The sequence below is a fragment of the Opisthocomus hoazin genome, chromosome 5, assembly GCF_030867145.1.
Source record: "Opisthocomus hoazin isolate bOpiHoa1 chromosome 5, bOpiHoa1.hap1, whole genome shotgun sequence".
NCBI classification, from domain to species: domain Eukaryota; kingdom Metazoa; phylum Chordata; class Aves; order Opisthocomiformes; family Opisthocomidae; genus Opisthocomus; species Opisthocomus hoazin.
The window spans coordinates 19,859,660-19,887,133 of NC_134418.1; the positions used below are offsets into that span (position 1 = coordinate 19,859,660).

Here is a 27,474-nt window from a genome sequence, read left to right on the forward strand (position 1 = left end):
AAATCTCCCAATCATCTAAAGCCAGTAAAAAAAAATAGAATGCTGCTGATCTGACAGTAGACAACAACGTTGGCATGAGATGAAGAAGGGAAACTGGAAATGACAATTCCCATTAGACCAAGAGAGAACAAAAATGAAATTGCTCAGAGGTAAAACGAAATGACTGAGATAATTTAAAGCAAGAGTACAGAAATTTGTGAAGAAATTAAAACACCGCTACTGAAGGTTTCTCAGTGGCAACAGATAAAGTCCTTATTAATACAGCAATATCTGAGAAGGCTGTGAATCTGTAAAGCTGTCCTTCACAACTACCAGAGATCAAAGGAAGGACCAGTAACATGGACCACAGTTTCCAGTGGATTGAGGTATGTTGAGAAGACATCAGACATCTTCAAATTTAAAAGGGGTGACCTGAGGAAGAGCCTTGGGAAAACACTTTTAGATGGAAACAGAAAGTTGAAGTTTGTGGTATAAGAGGGAAAGAATTTCTCTGCTGGAAATGGAGGAACATACAAGACTTTACCAATAACTTTATCTCCAATTTTAACTCATAAAGGTTCAAAGGAGGAGCAGATTGCTCAGCTCGTGTTACAGAACAGGGGAAGAAGGGAAGCTTTATGTTGACACTTTAGTACAAAAGGTCATTTAAATTTATGGATAAATGTATGAATAAACAATAAAATCCGCCCAACAGAGAAAGTGACACAACCTAGAGATGATAAAATCCGTATTGTTTCATCTCTACATATGCTAGTATCAAGAAGTCCTGAACCTAATAAATATTAAGATTAATAAAATATTCTGTAACAGACTGTTAAAGAAACTGTGTTTTCCAGAGAACCAGACAAAATATTGAAAATACTTTACATTGTCGGTTATTTTATCTTGAAATAGAATAAGAAATATAAATGATGCTCAGTGAAAGTTAGATTTGACAAGTCTGAAAAGTAAATGTGACCTGCAAATCCTTATGGTGAACAATCTGAAATTTTTTAAGAATATATTACTATTATATCGCTGATAGGCAGCTGAGCAGAGAATTGCAAAAAGCTAAGGCTGCTAACTAAATACTGATATCAAAGCACATTTTTATGTTTTTAAAAGAGCATAGTGCCATGTGGAAGAGGACCTGTGTAAAGGATAGGAAACATATGATAAAATCTGTTACAATTTCAGTAATAGTTTTTGGAACATGTAATAAATTTGCCATAGTAATAGGATACAATTTTTGCATGGTAAGCTGAAAAAATGTAAAAAAAAAAAAACCAAAAACTTAGGAATAGAAATTAGGTAGACTAGATTGTCTGTGAGAAGTTTGGGATGGAATCTAAGGAGATGACAGTTGTTCGGAGAAGGAGATTCCTATAAAAAAGTCAAGTTTATGCAAAATGCCAGCCAGCTTGGCACTCAGAGCAGAGCTTTGTGGGGTTCTGTCTCCATTGCAGAAGGGTTATTTGTTTATCCAGAACACAAGCCCCTTTTGTGGGGAGAGAACTCTTTTCAGGGATTTGAAAGTAATCTTCAGAATTTTAAAATCTGAGAAAGGATCTTGTCATTCCTATATCCATATTTCCTTCTTAGAAAGCGTTTTAACAGAAGCAAACACCAGTATAGGGACACAAAAATACAAAACCACAGTGGATGACTAATTATAGCAAGTTTACATTTTCTTTTGGTGATTTTTTGCCTTTTATCTGCAATTAAGCCTTAAAATAATGTTTCATTCATATACTCCTGCCTCATAAAATTCCAAGTAAATTAGGATTATTACATTTTAATGATGATATGAAGCGGTTTTTATCTGTGATTTGTAAAATTACAGTTACAAGAAGTAACCAACAATTGTCCTCAGCTGCTGAGAACTAAGAAATGGTGTGCACATGACCTTCCCCAGTTCTATCAGATGGAACCGTTTTTAATCAAGTTTTAAGAAAAAACAATTTTTGGTCTGCCAAGAACATGAAATGGAGTAAAGCCTTATCTAGATGAAGGGTCCCTTTGGCACAGACTGAAGTGACATTGTCATGAAGTTCTGAGGTTGTAGGAAGTGTTAGTGACAACACCACAAATACCAGAATGATATTTTTGATAAACTAGAATGAAAAATACCTATTATTTTCAGTGAACTTCCATTAAACTGGAACATATATGCTTGTACACATCCTTTTATTTATCCCTGTATTTATGAAACCATGATCACTGTCATTAAGCTTTTTAGTGTAACCAAACATTGCAAGTAATTTTTGTGGTGAGGGATTTCTATGAACCTTCCACAAATAACAACTGGTTGCACTGAAAAGGAAAGTTTAGAAGCAGAAAAAAATGCAGAAGTAGAAAATCACCAGAGCTCCTGACACAATAGCGCTTCAGAAACACCTCGTAATCTCTCATACCTTTTCCACAGGCGATAATACTTCTTTCTAAGAACTTCTGAGGCTATCAAAGTGGCTCATAAAACACCCAGGAGCTATTCTGGAAGCATTTCTTCCTCATCTTTCTATACTCACAGAACACAGCTGTACAGGGCCTGAATATTTTAGTAGATTCTTTAATAGAAGGAATCATCTATGAGTTAGACACCATTACTGTACCAGCAACAGCACAATACTAACCCACAAAAATATCATTGCCTAATTCGATTTTTACTGTCACAGAAAGGCTCTGACTCTGCATATAAATAGAGTACATTTTTAACATAGTTTGTTGAAGACCCATAAATTTCCACAGCAGTCCAGCCACTACCTCATCTCTAGCACAGCCAAGTGCTCAGAGGTCTGCAGGATTTATTTATGTTTTTCAAATCAGCAGCAAAATATATGGTTTGCAGAACAAAAGCTTTTGTGCATCCACGAAACAACTGCAGTATCCATGTATCACTCTGTGGTAATTGTTGGTAAACATTGTTGCACATTTCTGGGTACACTGGAAGCAACATCAGACCTAGTTTAAATAAGAGGTTTTAATAATCAATGGTTCCTGCAATCTTCACTAATTTTTTGTGTCGTAATACAGTGACACTACATGCTAATGACACGTAATTTCTGAGTTGTTGATTTTCACTGGTGTTCACTTTATACCTGTCATCTTTATCACTGATAGTTTTCAAGATAAACCCAAGACAACACCATAAATTAGTTCTAACAGCTAACCATACATTTGACCCTGCTGAGCTCCAGTTACTCTGATGCTATTCTAATTTTAAGTTTTGTCCAAATTTAAGCACAGTTCATTTAACTGATTTTGAAGTGCACAGACTTTAATGGAAATAATTGTCTTTTAATGTATGCATTTCTGTAATCGTTTTCTTGAAGCCAAGAAATGTGGTTTGCACCCTGGAGAACAAAATTTTTTGTAAGTAATCTCTTTAGAAAGATAAGACTCAGCTGAAGAATTTCAACACCCTACAAAGGGTCTAAGTCACACTTGAGGCATATTATTACCAATGGTCAGGCCAAGGGAAAGCCTGCATTACCAATTTTGAAGACAGGCAATGCTGTGCTCTTATCTGGAAGTAGAAGTTCAGGCATGATATTTTTATAAACACTGATCAGAAAATCACATATATTTTCTTGTTTGGTTTACCGTGGTCTGAACTGAAAAATGTCAGGCTGCCATCCAGCCTTTCTCCTTGATCAAAGTTTTTTCATGTAGACAGGAAGAATGAAACTGGAAAATAAGACAATACATCTCTTTACATCACTCTCCTTCTAACACTTTCTCAGTCTTTAACACCAGTTGCTGCAACCATAACAGACATTTACAGAACAGACCAAGTTCACAAACCTGAGAGGTTAACATAAACCCTAATCATGGTGATAATTCTTATTTAGATTGATTCCTGTAATGTATGAAAATATAATTAGAAATAACTAAGGTACCAATTTTTCACTGTAAGCAGGAACCTCATGAGCAGAAAAGTTAGAATTTACTGTCATTGAAAAGCTGGACAGCAGTGAACGTCTACTTGTTTACCACAAGGGATCTAAATACAAGAAGTTATTATGGCCTCATACTCTAAAGCTTTATAAAAAGCTTTCAGTAAATTAGGTTTGGACCTTTGGCTGCAGGCAAAATCCAAAGTTTAGTTGACCCTGAGTGAGAGTAACTGATTTCTGTCTCAAATAATTGAGCTTTCTCTGGCTTACTGACAAGTACTACTGATAAAATCTTCTTTTTGGAAAAGAACTGAAAGCCTGACAGTCAAGATAACTTCTACCTTGGCAGCTGTAGCTAGAGTAACCTCCAATCGTGAAAAACATAGTTGCAGACTGCTTCAGGAGAAGAGTTAATATCCCTTTTCCTCCCAGCATTTTGTACAGCATTTTCAACATTTATCTTGAAAAACCTAGGAATTGATTCCAAGGGAAAAGTTTGTTTCTTACTAAATCAATCCATTTTTTCTGACCTTTCTCAGAGAGGAACTGCTAAAATATATTACTTTCCAGTTTGTCACTGTCTGTGTTATAAGTGATCGTATAAAAAAGCTTGTATAATATATTCAGTTATCTCTGTTATTTATGGAGCTGGTCAATGCTGCACCATATAATCATCTCAATATTGTAAACCTTCAACAATTTTTTCAACTGAAAATTGGAAAATTTAGTTACATCTGTCCCATTACTAGTATCTCTGTCAGTACTTTAATGCACCTGGATACTTGTGCTTTGGACAGCAACTTTAATTATTCATTTTTCAAATGAGCAAAAAGTCCAACATGACCTTACAGTGGAAGATTGTGCAGTTTCCTAATAAAAAATAAAATATTGAATAAATGAAAAGGGCTACAGCTCAACAAACTCTCAGATAACCTTGAAAAATACATTTATATGTGCTTTCAACACAGCATGCTTAATTGTCTTTTTGAGATATTAATTTCCTTTAGGTTGCGGTACATTGGGAGGTTTAGAAATGGTGCAGTGACACATAGTAGATAACAGTACAAGCACTACATGAGTTTTTTCCATAGAAAGGGTAGGAGATGAGTGAGAGACAGAAGTAATTTTTTTTATAATAACCCTATGTGCACAAGTTAGTTGTGGTGTCATACATAAAAACAGACCAGTTAACTTGCACGTTCATGTATGACAAAGCTACCTGTTGTTGTTATTCCCATTCTGATAGCCTGGTTTTGGTTCTGACTAATTGTACAAATCCCAAAGCATTTGAACTAAGATTTCCCATCATTTCCCCTGCTCTGTGAAGAAGCATTGCTAGGAAAATACACTTTGTTTTCCTGACAAAATATTCCTGAAGACCTTTGTCAAATTATGTCAGCTTTGAAATTGGGACTTGAAATTTAGCAGGTCGTTGCCCACTACTTGAATGGACCTTTGGACTCCCCTTTAAAATCTACTATAATTTGGCCATGATTGTAAATCTCTGAAATTGTGGTTCACAAAAACACAGTAGAAATTGTGACAATTTTATTGTTAATTTCATTTTGTTCAAAGGTTAGGAATGCAAGGAAGTCAAGGATGTACAGGTCTTTCTCAGCAGCAAGCTGCACATAGGTAACTTGAACCGAGAGTAGGGAATAAAATCTAGGCAACATGAATGAAAGGTCTTCTCAAATTAAATGCTCCAGGTACAAGAGCTGGAGTGGCTGAAGTAGTAGTTTGAGAATCTGAAGTTAGAAGACAATGGGAACACACTGAAAAAAACTAATCAACAGTGAAAACAATCTGGAATAGAAAATGTTAAATAGAAATGCTGCAGGAAAGCTTAGAAATTGATTTTTAAAATGGGATCTAAATTAGATTCCAGCTCCACAGCAGTTTTGGTCTGTGAACTGGAAAGAAATCCTGTGAAAAATGCCTTTATGTCATGATTATACCAAACCTCCAAGTATTTGAGTCATTATATATTAAGCCAGGCTTTATGCATGTATGCTTATCTGTATCTCTGTTAAGAGACAAAAAAATTAGCGGTGAAAAAGATCTTTTTTGAAGTCCTTTAACACTTGTGTGTTGTAAGGTTGTACTGACTTCCTGATTCTGGTAGACTGAACAAAAAGGGAACTAAACTACACAGACTTTTGCAGTCCCCAGTCCAGTAGAAGTAATCTGTCAAAAGTACATAATTAAGAAATAGAGAATCAGTTTTAAACTAGATCTTACTTTTTTCTGAGTTAGGTTTCTTATTCTTTGTATTAGCAAATATTACATAGGATGTAAGAGCAATCTAATATTTCATATTTCACTCAAATAGTGAAAAATTAACGTGGATTAAATTTGTTGGAGAGCCCAACCTCATTTTTCACCATCCTTCTCTGTATTTTCAGGCTGTTAGAAACTCTCAACAGAGACAACTCTGAATAACAGACCAGGTGACGGAACAGTGCTTGCTTATGAGAGCTGTACTTCAAACAGAACACCATCATCACAGAAAGAGGCTCAGATTTTGCTTTTTTTTCTTTTCATTTTTAAGCCACAGTAAAAGAAAAACATTTTGCATTTAAAATGCAGATCTACACTTAAGAATTTATATATATATACCTATCAACCCAAAATCTATGCAGAAGCATGATGAAAAAAAATTAACATGAAAGAAGCTACAAGTGCATGAAAGGTAAAACTGAAAATAGTACCCTCCTCCAAATCCTGCCCAAGTGATTATCCATTGCAAGTTCTTTTACAAATAAGTATTTACATTAAAAAAGTATCTTAAAAAAAAAAAAAGGAAAAAGGTGGTTTGAAACTAATTTTTAAAGAAGGGAAGGTTTTTTCCTCAATATGGAAAAATAAGGAAAAATGATCCCATGTCTGGCTTTCTCTTTACTTGATATTGTAGCTCCAGTGGGAATATCCTTACAACATGTGTAAAGACAAGAACGTGCATTTTTCCTTGAAAACTTGAGTTTCATGGCCTTTCAAGGGTTTTGACTCATAAAACTGAGAATGTCAGGTGAAAGCTCAGCATCCCAAATGATCATTTGTTTGGCTGGAAGAATTCCACTGTTCCAGGGACAAGTGGTTTCTGTGGAGGTTTTGCTGCACTAAGTAACTAATATTAGTTAATCTCATCGCTTACATTGGTAGAACAAAACCATAGAGACAGCTGGGCATTTAATAGCAGGGCAGTAAATAAAAAAGCATAGTAATTTTTGCTGAGCATTTGAATCACTACAGACTGAAGGCACAGATGAAGAATTATAGTCAGCAAACCCAGGGAATACAAATCAATAGTTAGAGTTGCAACATGCAAAAATTTTTGGAGCCTTCTCCAAATAGTCTGACAGAAAATGCACTGTGTCATGCAGAAACTATAAACAAATACCTTCAGAAATGATACTGCTGAAGAGCAGCAGAAGGGCTTCACTTTACTTTCCCTATATGTTAAGCTTCACGGAATGTATTTTTGCTACATGTGATAACCAATTAATTTATACAAACGATTTGTCAAGCATAACGAATATCCATTTTGGGGGGATGGCTGTAAAGAAATCAGCTCAGCAAGAATTTACTCTTCTGAAATCTGTAAAAGCATACGAGATGCAAAAAACTGACTCTTCAAAAGTCTTTACCAGGTGTTACTAGCAATTTTTTTGCCACATATTTCAGACCATGTTAAGATTTAGCTCTCCAGTACTCTGAAATGGGAACTTTTTATCCTGTCTTGCAATGCTGCACTCAGTGACACTGGACACTCACTTTCCACCTTTCGGCCTGACTTTGAAATAGATGAAGGTAAGTGTGAAAATATCAATGTTAATTAAGCTGCATTTTAGGAGGATGGCGGAGAAGGAATTGGAAAAGAACAAGTTCTATTTGCCTTATTGGAGATGATGGACAGGGGAATGTTAAATGATTAAAAGAGCTAACTGGACAATGGGAGTCAAGTCAGTTGAAATTGTTGAAATTTGCAGCAAGTCTGATGGAAAAATGAGTAATGTCTTCCACAGCAAGACAGGGAGTAAAATTCAGTTATTCGCCAGACTGGCTGTCTGCTTCCAGGACCCACATAAGGCGGTTGCCCAGGCCATTGCCCCCCTGGAAATGGAGATACCACTTCCTTACTGTGGAAGAGAGGGTTCTGCGGAGGGTTAGGTAGAACTGTGCTGTCCTCAGGTGGCCCAGCTCTGACAGCCTGCCACTGACCCCTCTGAAAGGGCTAGAACCTATTTGCTCACGGTGCTCTCTGCAAATTTCCACTATGGTAATTTTGGGTCAGGATATTGTCCAGTCTATCCCTGTCAAGGGGAACTGACAGCTGACAGAGGTGGCATCACCCACATTGCTCCCAGACGCAATGCTCGGTGGCCCCTACTCTGCATGGCTGGAAGTCTGGGTGGCAGCCTCTGTGTTGCAGCTGGGAAAGCCTAGCAAAACCAATTACCTTTGCTGAGCTATTTTTCTCTGCTAGGCTGTGACCAAGGAAAGACTAAAGGTTGCAGAAGAAGCCAAGAGGCGATCTTCCTGCAATTGAATTGCCCAGAAAGGTAGATTTCTTCACAGCTATTATGATAGTTGGCCACTGTGACACAGCAGTTTGCCTAAGGGATTTGCTTAACCCAAAGATGTCTTTCAATTACCGTACATGTGCCAGTAAAAAACAAAAACAAAATGAAAACCGAAATCAAAACCAAAAGGCAATTAATATTTTACAGCAAGAAATGTCTCATTTTCAGAATGCAATTTTGTGAAAGAATAAATTTGTGCATCATCTGAAAAGGAGACTGAAAATCCTTTGACATTTAATTTTTTTTCTCCTCACAAATAACGTTCTTCATTATTAATAGGTCTTATTAAACTAGCAGTAGCAAGTGGAAAATTTCACTCTGTAAAAACCAGACAGGTAGAAGCTGACCTTTATACAGTTTTGAAAACAATCACTTATTCATACTATCATATCATTGTTTTGCTGATAACAATAAGAAGGACTCAATCTGCATTTCTGATGTATTCTAAACTCCTGTTGACTTTAACAATGAAAATTATCATCAAAGGTTCTTCACAGGGAAGTGGGAATTGGCAGAAAATACAGGACAGACCTCAAGTAGATATACATTATGAATATATAATGTGAACTATCACAATTGTGTTTTCTCTGCAAAAATAGCTTTTACACAAAATAGCTATTCAGAAAAATAACCAGCATATGGTTCACTGCATTCATTTGAATGTGAGAGGTAAAATACCTCAGTGTATATTAACCTAATTTAAAATAATATTGCAGAAGGAATAATAAGACATAGGGTTTTTAACCAAAAGTTCATTTCAATTACATTGAAAATATTATTCCTAATGATCTGTGCTGTCTGAAATTTGCTTTGGTACTGAAATGTTACACGATGTTGCACATATTTTAAACATCTTTGGGAAAAAGGGAGTAAAGTGGTTATTTGTCTCAAGAACAACATACCCTGCACACATCACGGGCACTGTCATACCCCCAGCTCACTGGTCAGTGGATATTTACCATATGGAGCCAGTACTGCACTAAAGGTTAAAGTGTGCCGAGACATAGCTTTGAACAGGTACAAAGATGCCTTGTAGATCCAGCCAGTGAATAGCTATAGGAAGGTAAGGCAGCAGCATTCTGCAGTACCCAATGCTTAGAGAAAACAGAAAAGTCTAATCCAATAAATATTGACAGAAGTTGTACCTTTTCAGTTAGCTTTGACAATGACCTTTATTCTTCAACTAATTAAATCAGTTTAGTCCTGAAGATTAATAATTAGTCATAGGGGTTTTTCACCTTTTTGTGTGATACTTTTTAATTAGAGTTCCTAGTGGTGTTTCAGGAATTTGTGTGCAAATATTGTGTTGGTGATGTATCTTCCTTCTGGCTAACATTTACAATACTTAGATCATTCATGCTCCGGGTAGCTTTTGTTATTCTTTATTACAACGTACAACAACAAAGCTCCAGGTAGCTTTTGTTATTCTTTATTACAACGTACAACAACAAAATAAATCACCACTAAAGGCTTCTGTAAGCAATCTTCAGATCATTTTCACTCAAATTCTACACTTAAATAGTTGGTCATAAACTATGGGACTGTCATGGGGTGTTTTTGACATACATGCACTTGTTGAGTCCTGCTTTCCCCCTTTAAGTCTATTACATTTCCACTGCACACCACACCTTCACACTCCAGTACTTTATCATATAAACTTCATCATTTTGAAGGAGAATCACTGCAGTTAATCCAAGCCCATCCTTTCCTACAAATCTGTCCCTTCCAGTAACAGCTGCAGATGACAAACCTGTGAATTCATTTTTGCTATTAATTTTCATGTCCTATGACTTTTAAGAGGATAAGGAAACAAATTAAAACATGTAGCATTAAAAAATGCCACTTCTATTTATTGATTAGTTTAAAACACTATCGGCTGCCATGACATCAAGAAATTTATCTTTTTGAAACTAATTTTAGCTCTCACTTGTAGTATAACAACTTGGCCTTTAATGTGTTGCTTTACTTTGAGGACAAGAAATAAGGTATCCCTGAACTACTTAGAGGTTTTTCCAATCTTCCTCTCATTTGCAATTGACAAACTGGTGTTTCTGAGAACTGCAGGATGACAGCTGCAGTGATTGAAGAAAAATGTCTAAGCTTTCAATTCCAATTTAAAATAGCACTTTCAGAGATACTTTCTACATTTTATCCCGCTGTTGCATGACAAACACCTAATTGGTGTCAAACATATGAAGAGCTGACAGACATTAAATGGAATACAGTTATTGAGCACTTAGTGTCAGCTGATCTTCCACAAAACAAGCTGAAGTATCTGATTGCTAGCCGAAACAATGATCACTTACTAGCATTTTTGGGGACAGGAGAAATTTGCAACCAAAATAAAAAAAAAAATATCTACAGAAATAGATAGTTTCTTAGAAAATCCCAACTTCTATGGAAAGAACATAATCATAGTACTACAGAAAGTAAATACATATATTTGCATTCTTCATTACTCATACAATATGCCCCCGTTAATTTGTTAAAAATATCATGTTACATGATTTATTTCAGTTGCCCAATGGACATTTACACATTTAAAAATACAGTAATTCAAGGAAGATTAATGATTTCCCCAAAGTATACCAGTCAGGAACTCACTGACCCCAGGGCACTGGCGCAACTGGTTGAGGGATCAGGGGTGCAGGTGGTGTTTTCCTCCATCCCATCAGTGGCAGGGAACAGCACTGTAAGGGGCAGGAAAACTCACCTGATTAACAAATGGCTCAGGGACTGGTGCCATCGGTCAAATTTTGGCTTCTTTGATCACGGGGAGGTGTACACAGCACCGGGCCTGCTGGCGACAGAGGGAGTCCAACTATCTCAAAGGGGAAAGAGGATTCTTGGCCATGAGCTGGCGGTGCTCATTGAGAGAGCACCAAAATGTGGATAATTTAAGCACCAGGGCATGCTTTAGACCTGCCTGGATTCATTTCACTGGGAACATTGATCAAACAACTTAAAAAACACCCAAGAAGAAAAAGATTTTCTACTGAGGATAAATAGCATGTGAAGAACCACCAGTGCTTAAACCACATTTTCAAATGTAGGTGTCTAAACTGGGTCAGAAAGATCAACATTAGGAATTTATTTGAGATTGTCTGATTTTCAGAAAAGTTTCTTCTGAAATCTGCCACAATACTTGTACTTCAACACTTCTAAAAAACAAGACACCTTTATTTATATTCCCGCATTGCCAACTATGAGCTCCTTTGTTTGAAAGCAGTAGTTTTTCAAATGTTTATTTATCATCCAATGCAGTAAATAACTATACTTCTCCGGGAAAAAGGCAACAATAAAAAATCCTAAACAGTTTATTTTTTTTGGTGTTAATCGCCCTTCCGAATTCCTTCTGTTTTTTTGTCTGTATGGCCATATACACATGTGCACAGATACGTATATTTAGCAGAAGACCAAAAACTGAAGAAGAGCTATAGCTTGCTTGCCATGAGCCTGTGGTCTGTTGTAATTGTCCTTCAATCTTATCTACCCTTAAACAACTGCTAACATCATCAGGTCCTTAACAAACCCTGCTGTGATTCCTTCCTTCGAGTTTCTTAGGTGTTTAACTTTCTTAATGAATTAACCCATGATAGTTTTAAGCCCTCCTTTAAAACTGCATTCAGAATGTGCTTCCATTGCAACGCCTCTGGGCCTGGCTGCGACCTATCTATGTAGCACACACAAAATCTCCACTTGTTTTTGGATGTTGTTTCATGCAAATATTAGGTCGTTGGCCACCTCCTCAACTCTGAAGAAGAGTTGAGGACCTGCTTTGTCCTGCTCTCTATTCATGTAAGTATTACATTGAATCTCCTCCTCTCCCTCCCACCAGACATCCCTTGTTAGGATGCCATGCAGCATGAAGCAAAAGTGAGCTGCCATAAATATTGACCTGCTGCTACTTGTTCCTTCTCAGCAGCAGAGAACTAGAAATGAGATTGCTAATCGCTGAGTCACCAGCCTTCTCTCTGGCTGCTTCTGAAACAGTACAAATAGAAACGGCTCTTAAACTGTAAAGCCTTTGGGCAGAAACTCTCTTATTTCTTAAATAATAACCAATAGAATGGAAGTGACTACTTTCTCTAGTTATATAAATAATACAAAATTGCACAATTTAGTAAAATTCATAAAAGCAAGAATTTGCTACTAAGGATTTTACTTAATTATGACTTTTCAGATGCTTCTATTCAAGCGTTCAGCCATGAGATACATGTTTAACCTGGCACAGATAAAAGAGATCTGAATAAAAGCTTTTAATAATGCTATTTTCAGCAATTTCATCTCCATTTGGAAAAAAGCTAGAAGCAGAAATTCATGGTAATACATGGGTACACAGTGAAACATCCACTTATTGGTAGTACTTTGAGGTTCTCTACTTTTATAAAAAAAGCCTATAATTCTGTCTTGATTGCTGTATTTGGAAAGTGCTATCTTGTGCACAACATTCTGCTGAGAGAATAAAGTGACGGACATGTATAACCTCTGAAGAAATCAGATGAAATTTTATATAGTACAATGCATTAGACTTGTTCATCTAAGAGAAGCAAGTAGAAAAGTTACAATTTTCTGATATATCTGAGGATCAGGGGCTGAATCCAATTCTAAAACAATTATTGTGAGTTAATTGACTGGGCTGCATTTAATGACTTCAGTAATGAGGATGAAATATTGCCCAGAGGGAGAAAGAACTGGAAACAAAAATATTTTTTTTCAGCAATGTGAACGGAATAAAAAATTATTGGAATATAAGAAACAAACATTTATTTCCAGTGCATCATCATTGAAATATAACAGGGAAGAATCTATCTGCAATGTCAAATGATAAAATATTTTCCTTCAAGTTATTATTTATAATTTATTTTAAAACTTTATATTAAAATTAATTCTATTTCTTATGTTTGGAAAAACAGAATCCTGCAGAATATCTCCATATTTAATAACAAAATAGCCTCTTGTGCTGAAATTAAAAATGCATCGATAATACAAATCTGTTCTATTAAAAGATTATTCATGTGAGTAAGAGACTGAGAAACAGGGCCTGTATTTTTAAATATTTCAACGGAAATACAAATCAGCAAAGTTGTTTTTTTTAATTTTCTCTGTGAAATACTGCAAATCCATCTACTTGCACTTAATACACCATAAATTGAAATATAAAATTATTTTCTGTACATATTTCATTACATGTGTGTATTTATGCATTCTATGTGCTATATATCTCATAAAGGAGTGTATTCCTCTCTACATATATACATATGAGTTCAAATATATTATACTGCTCATAACATATAAAGAAGAAATACCAAGGTTTGCTTTAAATAAAGTAGGTAATATGAAACATTTACTGCTGAAGAAAATATACAGGAGTACAATGGAAGATACTTACTATGTTACTATAAAAAACTTACAGTAATTTATTTTACAACTTTTTATTGAAATCTGAGGAGACTACCTGCCTTCTCAACAAGAAAGTAGATATTATTTGTAGTTAAAAGTAGTCTTGGGTATTGACTGATGCCAACACATTTCTGGTTGGATTCAGAGTGCCTTTTTTGTTTAAAAAGTCTCAACAGGTTGATACTATTTATAACTCTGTTGCTAACCATGATCAAGTTTTAAATGTAGACTTCTAGTTTTGACAGTAAGATTAAAAGAGATCTATCGATGTGTGTCCCAATACTCTTATGGACCCACTTCTCTAGCATCTGAAGCAACTTTTAATCTATTTATTCTCACAATAATCAGTGAGTTAACTAGTATAATTTTCACCATTTTCTAGAAGATTTCCTAAGGCCACAAAGGAAAGGAATCATAATGAGGGTTTTTGAATGCCAAGTCAGCTTTCTTACTATTTAATTGGGATTCTTTTAATTATGTGATTGAAGTTGCTGATAATGGGTACCTGTCTAACAGAGAAATAACGAAGCACCTTATAAGCAATCGAAACAACAGAAGAAACAGAGAGGCTGAATACAGGCTAGCCAACAGTCTAAGGACAATAATCACAGATATTATTGTAAAAAATAACTAGCAGTAACTATTTCAATTTAAAAAGTACTACTGCTCTACCACCTGTTGACAGATAGTGATGTCTTTCACGGGGAGTGATATTTCACATCAAGTAGAATATTCTTCTATTGCCATCTCAGAGGGAGAAATTCTGATTATTGCTTCATAAATATAACTTTGCAAGACAAATGCTGACCAACCCAGTTCGCCTTAGCTCAAATGTTTGAGCGAATCACCGAATCATAGAATGTTAGGGGTTGGAAGGGACCTCTGTGGGTCATCTAGTCCAACCCTCCTGCTGAAGCAGGGTCACCTACAGCAGGCTGCACAGGACCTTGTCCAGGCGGGTCTTGAACATCTCCACAGAAGGAGACTCCACAACCTCCCTGGGCAGCCTGTTCCAGGGCTCCATCACCCTCAGAGGGAAGAAGTTCTTCCTCATGTTCAGATGGAACTTCCTATGCTTCAGTTTGTGCCCATTGCCCCTTTTCCTGTCACTGGGCACCACTGAAAAGAGTCTGGCCCCATCCTCCTGACACCCGCCCTTGAGATATCTGTAAGCACATATTAGGTCCCCTCGCAGCCTTCTCCTGCCTCCTTTGCTAGATCTCTTTCTCAGGGGGATGCACAGCTCCTGAGCACGGAGGAAGTGATGTTTAAAGAGCGACCAGCACTCTTGGACCCCCCTGCCTTCGAGAGCCCTGGCCCACGGGATTCCTCCCAGTAGCTCCTTGAAGAGGCCAAAGTTAGCCCTCCTGAGGTCCAAAATTTTGATCCTGCTTATCGCCCTTCTTCCTCCACGCAGGATCCTGAACTCGATCATTTCATGGTCACTGCAGCCGAGTCTACCTTCAACCTTCACATCCTCAACCAGTCCCTCCTTGTTTGTTAATACAAGGTCCAGCAGCCCCCAGGCCAAGCTCAATGCATTCCAGTTGCTCCTTCACATATAGAGCCACTCCACCACCTCTCCTTGTTGGCCTGTCTTTCCTAAAGAGTCTGTAGCCATCCATGACAGCACGCCAGTCATGCAAGTTGTCCCACCGTGTTTCTGTGATGGCGACCAAGTCGTAGCCGTCCTGCTGTACAATGGCTTCTAGCTCCTCCTGTTTATTGCCCATGCTACGTGTGTTGGTATAGACACACTTGACCTGGGCTGTCAATCTCACCCCTGACCCTGGCACACCAAGCCTGGGCTCATCCCCAGTGAGGTGGTCTATGACCCCTTTCCTCTTCAAACCTAGTTTAAAGCCCTTTCAATGAGCCGCACCAGCTCATGGCCAAGAATCCTCTTTCCCCTTTGAGATAGCTGGACTCCCTCTGTCGCCAGCAGGCCCGGTGCTGTGTACACCTCCCCGTGATCAAAGAAGCCAAAATTTGACCGATGGCACCAGTCCCTGAGCCACCTGTTAACCGGGTGAGTTTTCCTGCCCCTTTCAGTGCTGTTCCCTGCCACTGATCAGATGGAGGAAAACACCCCCTGCACCCCTGATCCCTCAACCAGTTGCGCCAGTGCCCTGAAGTCCCTTTTGATGACCTTGGGACTTCTCTCTGCTATCTCATCCCCGCCAACCTGCATTACCAAGAGGGGGTAGTAATCAGAAGGCCGCACCAGACCAGGGAGTTCCTTAGCATCATCCCTAACCCGGGCCCCAGGGAGGCAGCAGACTTCCCTGTGGGATGGGTAAGGTCGGCAGATCGGGCCCTCTGTTCCCCTCAGAAGGGAATCACCTATGACAATGACCCTCCTTATTTTCTTAGCCGAGGCAGTTTTAATACGTGGGGCTGTCTGACTCGTCCTAGGCAACCCCCCGGATGGAGCTTTACCTTCACCCTCTTCCTCTGTGGCCGGTCGCTCACATTCCAGAGCCCCGTATCTGTTGCTTAATGGCAACTGGGCAGCTGAGGGAGGCTGGGAGGGGATTCGCTTGCCACCCCGAGGAGGGACCCGTTTCCCTTTCCCCCCCATCTCTTGGGTACCCTCTTTCTGCTCGGTGGCAAGAAGGTAGGGGGTTCTCTGCTTTTCATGGAGCCGCCTCCTGCTGCCTCTGCCTTAGGGAGGGCAGGGTGCTGCCCCACCAGTCAATCTCCCTCTCACACTCCCGGACACTCCTCAACCTCTCCACTTGCTCTTTCGGCTCTGCCATCAGGCTGAGCAGATCATTCACCTGCTCGCACCGAACACAGCTGCTGTCTCTGCTGTCCTCCGGTACGAGCGCCAGGCTCAGGCACTCCCTGCAGCCAGAGACCTGGACACCTGTGTTCTTGCGTGGGACCTCCGTCTGGGTCCCCACACTCCTTCTAGCAACAGCTTTCCCACGGGTAGTAACCATACTTAGAATATCTCCTGCATGGGCGATGGGTCTGCACCAACTTTCCCGCTCACCTTCCCTGCTTACCCTGCCTGCTCGAACTGCCGCACAAACTGCCGCGCCGCGCTTTGGCTGCTGCGCCGCCTCTGTTTGCCCGTGCTCCCTGGGGGCTGCTCTTATACGTGAGGGATCTTCATGTTTCATATAGATATATCTTCATGTTTCATATAGATCTGTGCTTAATCTGGATACAGAAATCTCTACAAAATTCACTGAATATCTCCCATGTGTCATTAATATCAAAGGTCAAACAATTCTGGTCAAAAACTGCATCAGACATGAAACAATTTAAGAAGTTAAGAGACCAAAGGTGACTACATTATTTCTATATCAGTGCACTACTATTTTTCATTCAGTCATTCCATGATTGTGCATATTTAATCTTGTTTTATAATAACACTTTAGGCAATGATTATTTATGTCTTTGAAAATATCATACTATAACAGTAAAGTCTTCTGTATTACATAAAGTCTTCTATATAAATATAAAATATATATATAAAATATATAAATATAAAATATATTTATAAAGTCTTCTATATTCTCAGCCCCAAAGTACATTCATGATTAGGCAATGCTTTCCTCACCTATACTGAGCTGACTGAGCGTTGTTATTTTTCAGATATGTACTTTGCATACAAAATCTCTATCATCTTCAAATGAATTATTTTATGTAGAGCTACATTTTAAAAGCATCCTGAGCCTGAAGCAGTAGCAAAGTGCAGAAGGAAAATGCATAAGCAGGGCATTCTGCAGGAACCTCCCGCTATCCATGCTCTGGAATGCACACTGGTTAGACTCAGACGTTGCTACAGGTATCAAATATAAGTTACTTATCTTTATTTGGCATGTTCCTTTCTATATACTTGGAGAAAATACCTCATTCCCTTTCAAAAGATACGTAATTTTTGCCAATAATGGCTGTTATGATTGAATACTGAGTGCTTTCTGTGTTATCTTTCCTTCATATTCTGATTTCCTTTGTTGATAAAGAATCCATTTGCTTTAGCATTCTGTAATAATCAGATGGAGGGCTGGGCACTGCTCATATGTGTAGTGCATCCTGATATAACCTAGTACTCTGTTTTTCTTCTCCAAGAGCCAATTCAAATATATTTTACTCCCGTTGCTTCTCAAATGTGTTTGTACTCAACACAGGTATTCATAATGTACTTCAACAATGACAATAAAATGGGCATCTTGATCTAGTATGGAGGCAAAAGCGGTAAAAATACAGACAACTTTCGATGAATCTGCTTAAGATTAATACTCGGCACCTCTTGAAGAAACCTCAAATGATGCTCAAAGGTAACGACGGTTTTGCAAAGATGAACACAAGAAGCAGCTGCTCTACCTGCTTGCAAATAGTCAGTCCCTCAGGATGAAATGACTAAGAACATTTTCCTGAAAAAAAAATCAAGACTAGGAAGCTAAAAGTCCACATGGAGGATCCAATGATTGAGAGGTAGGGTTCTTGCAAAACAGTGTGTCCGAAAGGAACACTCTCCAAGTTAGGATGCAAATATACTGTGTGATCCTGAGCCAGAGAGTACAGTTTTAGTACAGTGGGTGAGTGCAAACCAAAAAGAAATGTTTTATTTAAGCAGTTCAGTAAACTCATAATGTCTGATCCTTCTGTGAACTCTCATGTGAGGAGACAGCACATAAGTTGTTTTTACAGAAGTCTTTCTGGTTTCTACCAGTATTTTTAAGATGTCTTAAATATTCCTCTCCACTGTTCACACAGCCAGTATCTAAACTTCGAATTCAGACTGTTACAGATCTAACATGACCCATTTCTCAGTGATTCAGAGACATTCTGGATGTTGAAATGTCCTGGACAAGTGCATGGGAAGTAGTTGATGAAAAGATCTCAATACATCAGTAAGGCCTTCCTTAAAACTCTGAAGTAAATTGTCCCATTTAATTCACAGTTTGGTAAAAGCAAATGTTTAGGCTAATGCATGATTTCCCTGATTTTGAAATGAAAGAACAATTTTTATCTTCTTTATCAAGCACACTATGTTTATATGAATTTTGTGCATCTTATCATTAGATCCAGGTAGGAAAGCCACTAAAGTAAAAGCAAAACAAAATCTTCAGTTTGAATATAATTATTTTAAGATTAGTCTTCTTACATATGAAGATTAATTAAGATGGTGCTTCCCAAACAAAATAGTGTTCTGAAGCCTGGAAGAGCCTAGTTTTTGAGGGAAGGTGAAGAGTAAATAGAACATTTTCAATAACCCTGAGCTAGATGTAACACATGGTTACAAGTTTCAGTAAGTTTCAGCCTGTCTTGCACCTAAGATAAACATACAGAAACATAAATGTCCAAGAAGACATGTCCTTATAAATGAGCGTATTGAAGTTAGCACCTCAGCTTTTACAACAAATTGAGATTGGATTTCCAACAGCAATTTAACGCAGTTTTGCATTTGGTCTGAAGTAACTGTTCTCTGCTGTGCAATCTATACATGCTTCTGTAGGCTGATCTTATAGTAACCTTGAATCCAGAATCTCTGTCAAGATTTATAAAGAGGGTTGGGGAAACACCCAGAGAAAAACGGTAATCCACTTTGCTAAGGAAACACCCAGAGAAAAAAAGTAACCCACTGCTACTTTGTTCACCTCTGAGGGGAAGAATTATGATTCTGGAAGGGTAATGCTTGAACCCTAACACCTGTCATCCAGCCATATCAGTCTGTGCACAGGTGCTAATCTATTTGATGCTGGAGGAACTGGTTGTCATTTCTGGTGTGAGAGACTCACTGATGATCACAGGAAACCTAACGCTACTATGTACCTCAATGCCATAAATTGGCACGGGGATATCAGCATGCATGAACAGAATTTTTTGAGGCAGGTGGTACTGGCTTACTCGGAAGAAAGCAGTTCCCTCAGTCCTACAAGGGCATCCAGAGAAGAAGACAAGTAAGAAGTGGACATTTCACCATGTGAAAACTGAAGAGCTTACCAATAGCAGATCCTAATCAGATGTTCTACGCAGCTGCTGAGAAAAGGCAAGGGGACATGTACTGCTGTGTGGTATATTCCTTATCTTTCTGTTTATTGTGGAGCTATGCTACATCAAATCCCATTTGGCTGAGAGAGGTGATACAGGAGAGGGAGCACCACAGGAGAGTCTGCTGGAAGCTGTAATTGTAGCACAGCCACCAGTACATGGGTAGGACATCCAAATTCTGATAATTCTTATCAGCCACATGTAGACAAGGAGAAAACTCCCTCGCTTTTTGTGGTTCTTTTTCTTAGAAGAGTATGGAGCAACAGAGTATTTGTCAGCAATGTGTCTTTCCTTGTATCGTTCATTTTCTAATGGGGAGACTCATATTGCACTTGAAGCAGTATTTTAAACATTACTGGTTTTGATAAATCATGAGGGTAACTAACAACATGTTAACACAAATGGTTGCAGACAGACCTAACCTTATCCTCTCTATGCTTTTAAGTACCCAAGCTACAAAAGAGGCCACATTTTAGCATGTTAGTGTGACAGAACAAATCAACTCAAATGCATTGACATGACTTCTGAACTGGAGGTGGCTTCTGCCCATCCAAATTAGATTAGAGAAAGGAAAAAAAAAAGGTTTTTCTGTACCTGCACAGAACAGATATATCCTCAGACAGAAAACTAACTCTATTTAAAGAAAATACCCCACTTCCCCAATTTCCAAATTGTATCCAAAGAAACAAATTATTTACTCTCAAGGCTGACATTACAGTCAAATATGTTTATTGATAACTGCAAGTGAACTGCTCTTTCCTTTGCATCACAGTAAGAGAAACTAAGGATCAAATATTCCTACATAGTTTTGATGGCCTATTAAGGTGAAAGACATGTAGAGACCACTGGGTCCTACTTGCCAAAATATTTCGAGTTTGTGGGATATTCATGTATCAGACATGAAATTTATATCTGCATAAGCATTTGGAAGACAGTAACAAGCTCTGGAAACTACTAGAGATCAGTGAAAGGAACAGGGAAGAAACAGCAGGGTCTAAAATAGATTGCAACACTGGCTGATTATATTCACAAGCAAAAGAAAAACATTTCTGTATGAGGTGTTACACTTCATAACATAATCAATGCATGATGAAGGAAGAGGCACAAAGTTTGTCCTTTTAAAGACTTTGTTTTATGCAGTCCCCTGGTGTTTACAAAGTTGTTCACACATATTTAAATAATCTCTCCATATAGCTACCACTTAACAGATATTCTGGACACACAAATGCAAAGTGAATCCTTCATTTTGCCACCTCTCCACTTCATGTTTCTGGAGGATGAATTCCCTCTAAGCCTGGTTCTGCTACTTTACTGCTCTGATCCTTTGCTTCAGTTCTGATCACCCTCCTCTGCTCCCCTTCCACCTGAGTAACAAAACAAAAAGCTTTGGAGGGAAGCTGCCCAGCAGCAAAAGTTTCAGGCAAGGAAGCTGGAGGGAAGATATTGATCAGTGTCAAACCACTTTCAAAGTAATGGAAGGAGAGTTTCACTCTCTTCTAGTAAAAGTGGTATCGATTCAATTCTGTCTTTATAACTGAAATAGCTCACTGGCTCCAGTGAAGCCAACTTTCTCCTCATTCTGATCTCTCTTTCCTGCTTATTGGAAAGTGGAGGATGGATGAAGTTGAAGAACACAGTCCCTAGTCTGGGACATGGGCTCAAATCAGGTTCCATGTCCTGCCAGATGTTGAACATTGTCATGAAACTAAGCAGATTGCCTGGGTTCTCCTACTTTCCCACACAGGACTGAGGACAAGTCAAGCTTATCCTCACCATAACTCCTTTGCTATGTAAAGAGGGTGGTTGTCCATCATAGCACAGTGAGTGACCCATCATTTTGTTTCTTCAGTTGAAAGTCCATCTTTGCAGGAGAGATGACTGTATGGGGAAGAAGCCGTACTAGGTAGAACACTTCCAGTATCTGTGTTAAAGAAGAATTTTTTTCAGTGACTGTAGTATTGTGTTAACTCTGTTCTTTTTAAAAATAATACTGAAAGTGCCTGGAATACATGATGTAGAATCACAGAATCACAGAATAGTAGGGGTTGGAAGGGACCTCTGTGGGTCATCTAGTCCAACCCCCCTGCCGAACCAGGGTCACCTACAGTAGGCTGCACAGGATCTTGTCCAGGCGGGTCTTGAATATCTCCAGAGAAGGAGACTCCACAGCCTCCCTGGGTAGCCTGTTCCAGTGCTCCGTCACCCTCAGAGGGAAGAAGTTCTTCCTCATGTTCAGACGGAACTTCCTGTGCCTCAGTTTGTGCCCATTGCCCCTTGTCCTGTCACTGGGCACCATTGAAAAGAGCTTGGCCCCATCCTCCTGACACCCACCCTTCAGATATTTGTAGGCATTTATAAGGTCCCCTCGCAGCCTTCTCTTCTTCAGGCTGAACAAGCCCAGTTCCCTCAACCTCTCCTCGTAGGGGAGATGCTCCAGTCCCCTCACCAGTATTTTAAAACTTCTTATAAATTACTATAAAAATAAAGAGTAAACAAGCTGTTGCAGTTTCAGAGTACAAACAGATTAAGGAGTAGAGAAGCTGAAGCCACCCCTATACTTCTGTGGACAGAGAGGAAAAGTGAACTGGAAGGACTGGAAACACTCTGATTACTCAGTCCATGACGTTGTTGTGGGTCACTTTAGTTCTGCTCCCATTTCTACTGCTGACTCTTGGTTCGGGCTTAGACAAGTCGCTTTGCTAGTAGAAACTGTCGTAATGCATCATCACAACTTCACTAAAATCTGTGGAGTTGTAACAAGTTGCAACAAAGGATTTGTCATCTAGCTGTCTGTCCTTTATTGACAAACATCTGCACAAGCATGCTGTCCTATCTTTCAGTGATCCTTTCAGAATAAGTCAATATATAGGGAATATTAAGACAAGTATGTTAAGACATCAGAAAGTCTAACTATGCAAACAGATTTGTTTCAGCATATGGTTTATGCCCTGCCTGCATGGGGTAGATGGGGAGGGCTCGTTGCTTATTTTTGGTTTCAGGATCAACATTGGCCATTCAAACATCATCCTCCTTGTATATCAACAGCAAACCTGTCCTTGCATTCAGTAGGAGAACACCAAACCATTAGTTCTGAATACTCCCTTTGGAGCAGAACTCTTGTTTAATGGTGATGACAGTGCCCAAACATGGAAGAGTTAAAAGGCACAGATAAGCCTTAGAGGAACTGGAAATCCCCCGAGTCACTGGAGCTATTCACACTGTGGATGTTATACATACATCCACTCTACTTTATAATGTTTAATCTTTTTACACTTAGAGACCGGTCTTATGTTGCTAGGTACTTTCAAGTGAAATTATTACATTTTCATGTAAGGAAATGCCATGGCACTAATCTGTGCCATTAAAACAAAAAGTTATCCTTCAGTTGATATATCGCCTTGAACTTGTTGTTTATATTAAAATCAGTATAATTTCTACCGGGGGAATTTTTTTTAAAAGGTGATTTAATACAGTTGAAAATTTCCTACAGACTTAATGGCAATATCATTCTCCAAGAAATCAAGAAAGGTATGTAACTGGACATCTGCTAAAAAAAATACTACATTTTAATCTTTTTTTCCTGTTAGTATGTGTTATGAAGTTGAAGCTAACACATATCTCGTAAGAGGATTTTTTTGATGTTAAAAATGCTACACATTCAGAGTACAAAAAATTCCTAAACTGAACACTGTTATGAGAGAAAAATTACTTATTTGTATAGCGTTCAAAAAGAAATTTTACATTTCCCTAACCAATGCATTATATAGTAACACAGCAAATGTTACACATTTTCACCACATAGAGTTTTAAGGATGACTTACTTCAATAGTTCAGTAACTATAAAAGCGCTGTGTAAAGATTTCACATTTTATCAGCACGCTGAACAATTTTATGAGGTGACGATGTGAATCTACATCCATCAAAGACCCTATTACACAATGAAAAGTTAATGTTTCAGAAAACTGGAGTGCTCTCCTTGGCTGTGTGATTCTAACGGAAAGCAGCTACACAGCAAAAAGGATGGGTCTGGGTTCACGCATACAAACGCACCAAAGAAAACAAGTATTTTTTGAGCAAGGGTTTCAGTGAGTGAATAGCTTTTGTTTACTGCAGCAGTCCATACAAGACATTTGGCTAAAAAGTTGACAGCAAAAGATCTCATTAATAACTGAACTGAAATAGCCTATTTCTATAAAATGTGAAAAAAACTCACTTTGTATAGAAATAAAAATTCCGTTAAAATTAATGTGAAGCCCTCTTTGAGAGTAGATGAAATGATATGACCCATACAGTAGAGAGCAGATGGGAGTCTGAGTAAGCAATAGGAATTTTAAAACATATATTCATTATATATACTTAAAATACCCACATTTAATGCTGGCATCTATGCCTTTTTTTGAAAGGTATCAAGCATAATTGATCCTAAAGATTATCTTGCAGTAAGTTTTGTATTTATCTACTAAATGTATTTCTAAGACACAGATACTGATACAGAACAAAACTCTAATTGCATCATAAATCAGAAGAGCAAAGTGTGTTATAAACGTGAACTGAACTAAGATCCACTTAATCTATCAAGTTTTGTAGCTGTGAACAGCTTTCAAAGGCAACAGACAGACATTACATTCAGTGTTTTCAGTCTTTCTAATAAACATCCACTCACAGACACTTGGAAATTAATTTTAAAATATAAATCTTATGCTAGCATCTACTTCTGTTTTCAAGAATGAAGTAAAACCAGCAGAAGCAAACCAGGATTTTTAGTCTGAATGTTATTTTCACTTTTCAAGCCTTTTCATTTCACAGTTTTTATATCTGATGCTCTCTATTTTAGCAGATCAGACACCACACCTACAAAGAGCAAAAACTGCAAGTGACCACTTTACCTTCTGAAAAATCAATCAGTCCCAGCAAATGAAGCAGCTTCAGAGATGCAAATATAATCACAACAATACCCACTGTTTGCAGTCCCTCCGACTCCCACTCAAGAGTCAACATTCTTCCAACAGGCAAATCATTCCAGTCTTCACACCCGTTCGCAATCAGAGGGAAATTAGAGGATTTCGCCAAGATTTCGCTTTGAAGAAAGTTGCAGTGGTGTAAAGCAGCGCTGCACTGAGCTGTGGCGATTCACCAGCCACTCTAGCTGAGACAAAATATTAGATACAGCCCCGCATCTCATGCTTCTCTAAGCGTTTGATTTCATCAGTAGCAAGTCCTCTTAGAAAGCTGAGGTGGACCATGAACCCCTGGGTATGACATTGTATCCGGCAAGCAGCGTTACTTCAGAGCTGCTGGAGGAACATCTGTGTCGGAGCTGGAGACTTGGCTGTGTCAGTGCCAAGAAGAAACGCACCCTGGAAACTCGCACTAGGGAGCACGCAGCTACCGGCACTCCGCACGCCAGCGCTCCCAGACCCCGGCGTTGCGATCCCCTCCCCAGCTTCGCAGCCCTTTCCCGGCTTCTCTTTGCGCAATTTTCGTTAAGTTTGACAAATGACAGTTTGCTAAAGACAGACATCTGTTTTCACATGTGCTAAATGCTGCACATCAGATAACTACTGCCCTCTGCATTAGAAAGAATAACGTGCAGAGAAACACTGTCCCTTCCTCTTCTCCAGCATCATCAGAATCTAATTAGAATCTTCAGTGGAAATGAGAATGGAAATTAAAGAAACACACATCAGCACGGTCCATGCCTCCAGCTAGCAAAGCACACTGCTGTCAAGGAGACATGCACTGCCCAAACCCCTGTTCTGTAGCCAGGAAGAATATATTATTTATTGATTGAGAAACAAAACAGTGCATATCTGTCTCAGGATGTGAACCTAGAATTGCTGAACCCCAAACTCTGACATGTATGAATGGGACTTCGGCATTTTCCACAGCTCCTGGGAGGATCTTGCCCAGGCTACACATCAGGGGAAAAAGAAAAGAGGTTTATGATCCCAGCTGATTTACTGGATAGTCTGTATAAAATCAGTTGTCCTGTGTTTATTAATGCAGTTACCAAGAGGATACCCAGATGAAGAATAGGCTCTGAAGAATATTTATGCAGCACCTGCATAAATAGTGTAAGTTTAGGCCTAAATACTTGGGTTTGTGCATATACAAATAATTTAACTAAATCCTGTCCACTGGTATACACAGCACTAGAATAAAGTGAAGTATCAGATAAAAATTATTTTAGACACTCTTATTACTAAAGGAACACTTGTGATCTAAAACTAAAAACAATCTCATAGATGATGGCCTGTATCGACCACTCAGTTTGTTTAACTCTTTCCATTAGAAACAATTTTTACTAACTTTCAAGAAGGTCAGAAACTTTTACTTTTGTTCAGCAAGCCATTACAATTTAAAATCAGCATAATAACAAATTGTAACATTAACAATCTGTTGTTCATGGACTACCAGGTGGAGAAAGAAAAATGTAATCTCCAATTTACTATCAGCTTTTTTTCTCTTTCTTTGAAGACTATCTGTATTGAATTACAATAACTAATCAGAGTCACAGATTTTTCCATATAGGCAGGACTCTAGGAGATGCCTATTTTTGTTCATTTGAAAAATCATGCGTTATTTCACTTAATTTTAGGCTACAGCTAGTCAATATATAAACAATAATAATTCCTGATTTTTCTGTTCTGGGTATTTAAATACTAGAATGTCATGAGTTCTGTATTATTTAAATATGTTCTCCTTTCCCTGTTAACCTGTAAAACTAAAATGATGTCTAAGAGGAAAGCACAGCAAAAATAAATCAAACCAAATACATTATCCTATATTTGCACCTTACGACTATGTCACTACCCTTGCCTCTTATTGTAAAATAATTATTCAATGTATTTTCATGTTAAGTTATGTTACTTTTCAAAGAAAATTAACTTTTTGTTTCCTCTTTTCAATTTCTAGTTATTCCATACCATCTTTTCCTTTCAAGGTTCTGACATCTTCATCTTAACTCATTCTCATCATTGACTTCTATTTTCTCCTCAAGTTTATTCCTGTTTATTTTTCTTTTCCTCATTTTTTTCTTCTTAAATAATGAAGCATGGCCAAACATTCACAATATTTCAGGGCTTTTAACCACATTGTTTTACAGGCATTACAGAAGCATTACAGAAGCAATAATCCAATCCAATAACGGAAACAATCATACTGAGTGAAAGAGGACCTCTTTATTGTTAATAAACAGTATTGGGGAAACTATTAAATGGAAAAATCTGTCAGTCTACATTCTCCTTCCATGCAGTAAGTCCAGGCTACCTCAAATTCTTGAGCTGTCCAGTCTTGGGAGCAGAGGCCCTTCTACTCCACCACTGAATGTGCCAACCCAGATGCAGAAAGCCACCCCAGTGAAAAGGGCTCTCAGACACAACCAGTGTTTTGTTTTCTGCTTTCAGATGAGAAGAGAGACCTGGATCCCTTCTAAAAAAATGAAAGGGCCACAGATTATGAATTTGAAGAGTTTCAGGGACAATTCTACCTGTGCAGCAGAAGTGTCACGGAATCATTTTTAAAGAAAAAAATTAATCTGCCAACACCCAATTGAATTAACATTCCTGACTACTGAATTCAGAGATTACCGTCCTAAAAAAAAA

General features: G+C 38.3%; 1 protein-coding gene across 8 annotated transcripts in view; it reads right to left on the reverse strand.

Annotated features, from left to right (window-relative positions):
• Window positions 1–27,474, reverse strand: part of KCNIP4 (potassium voltage-gated channel interacting protein 4) — a 475,426-nt gene that overhangs the window by 91,170 nt on the left and 356,782 nt on the right. The window contains exon 1 of one of the 8 annotated variants that reach the window (XM_075420631.1): window positions 24,757–25,317. The exons of the other annotated variants lie outside the window; for them this stretch is intronic. Within the exon in view, the coding sequence (XP_075276746.1) occupies window positions 24,757–24,868 (112 nt within the window). The 5' untranslated portion in view covers window positions 24,869–25,317. Of the gene's footprint in view, window positions 1–24,756; window positions 25,318–27,474 lie in introns of those variants that run through there. 8 annotated transcript variants of the gene reach the window in all.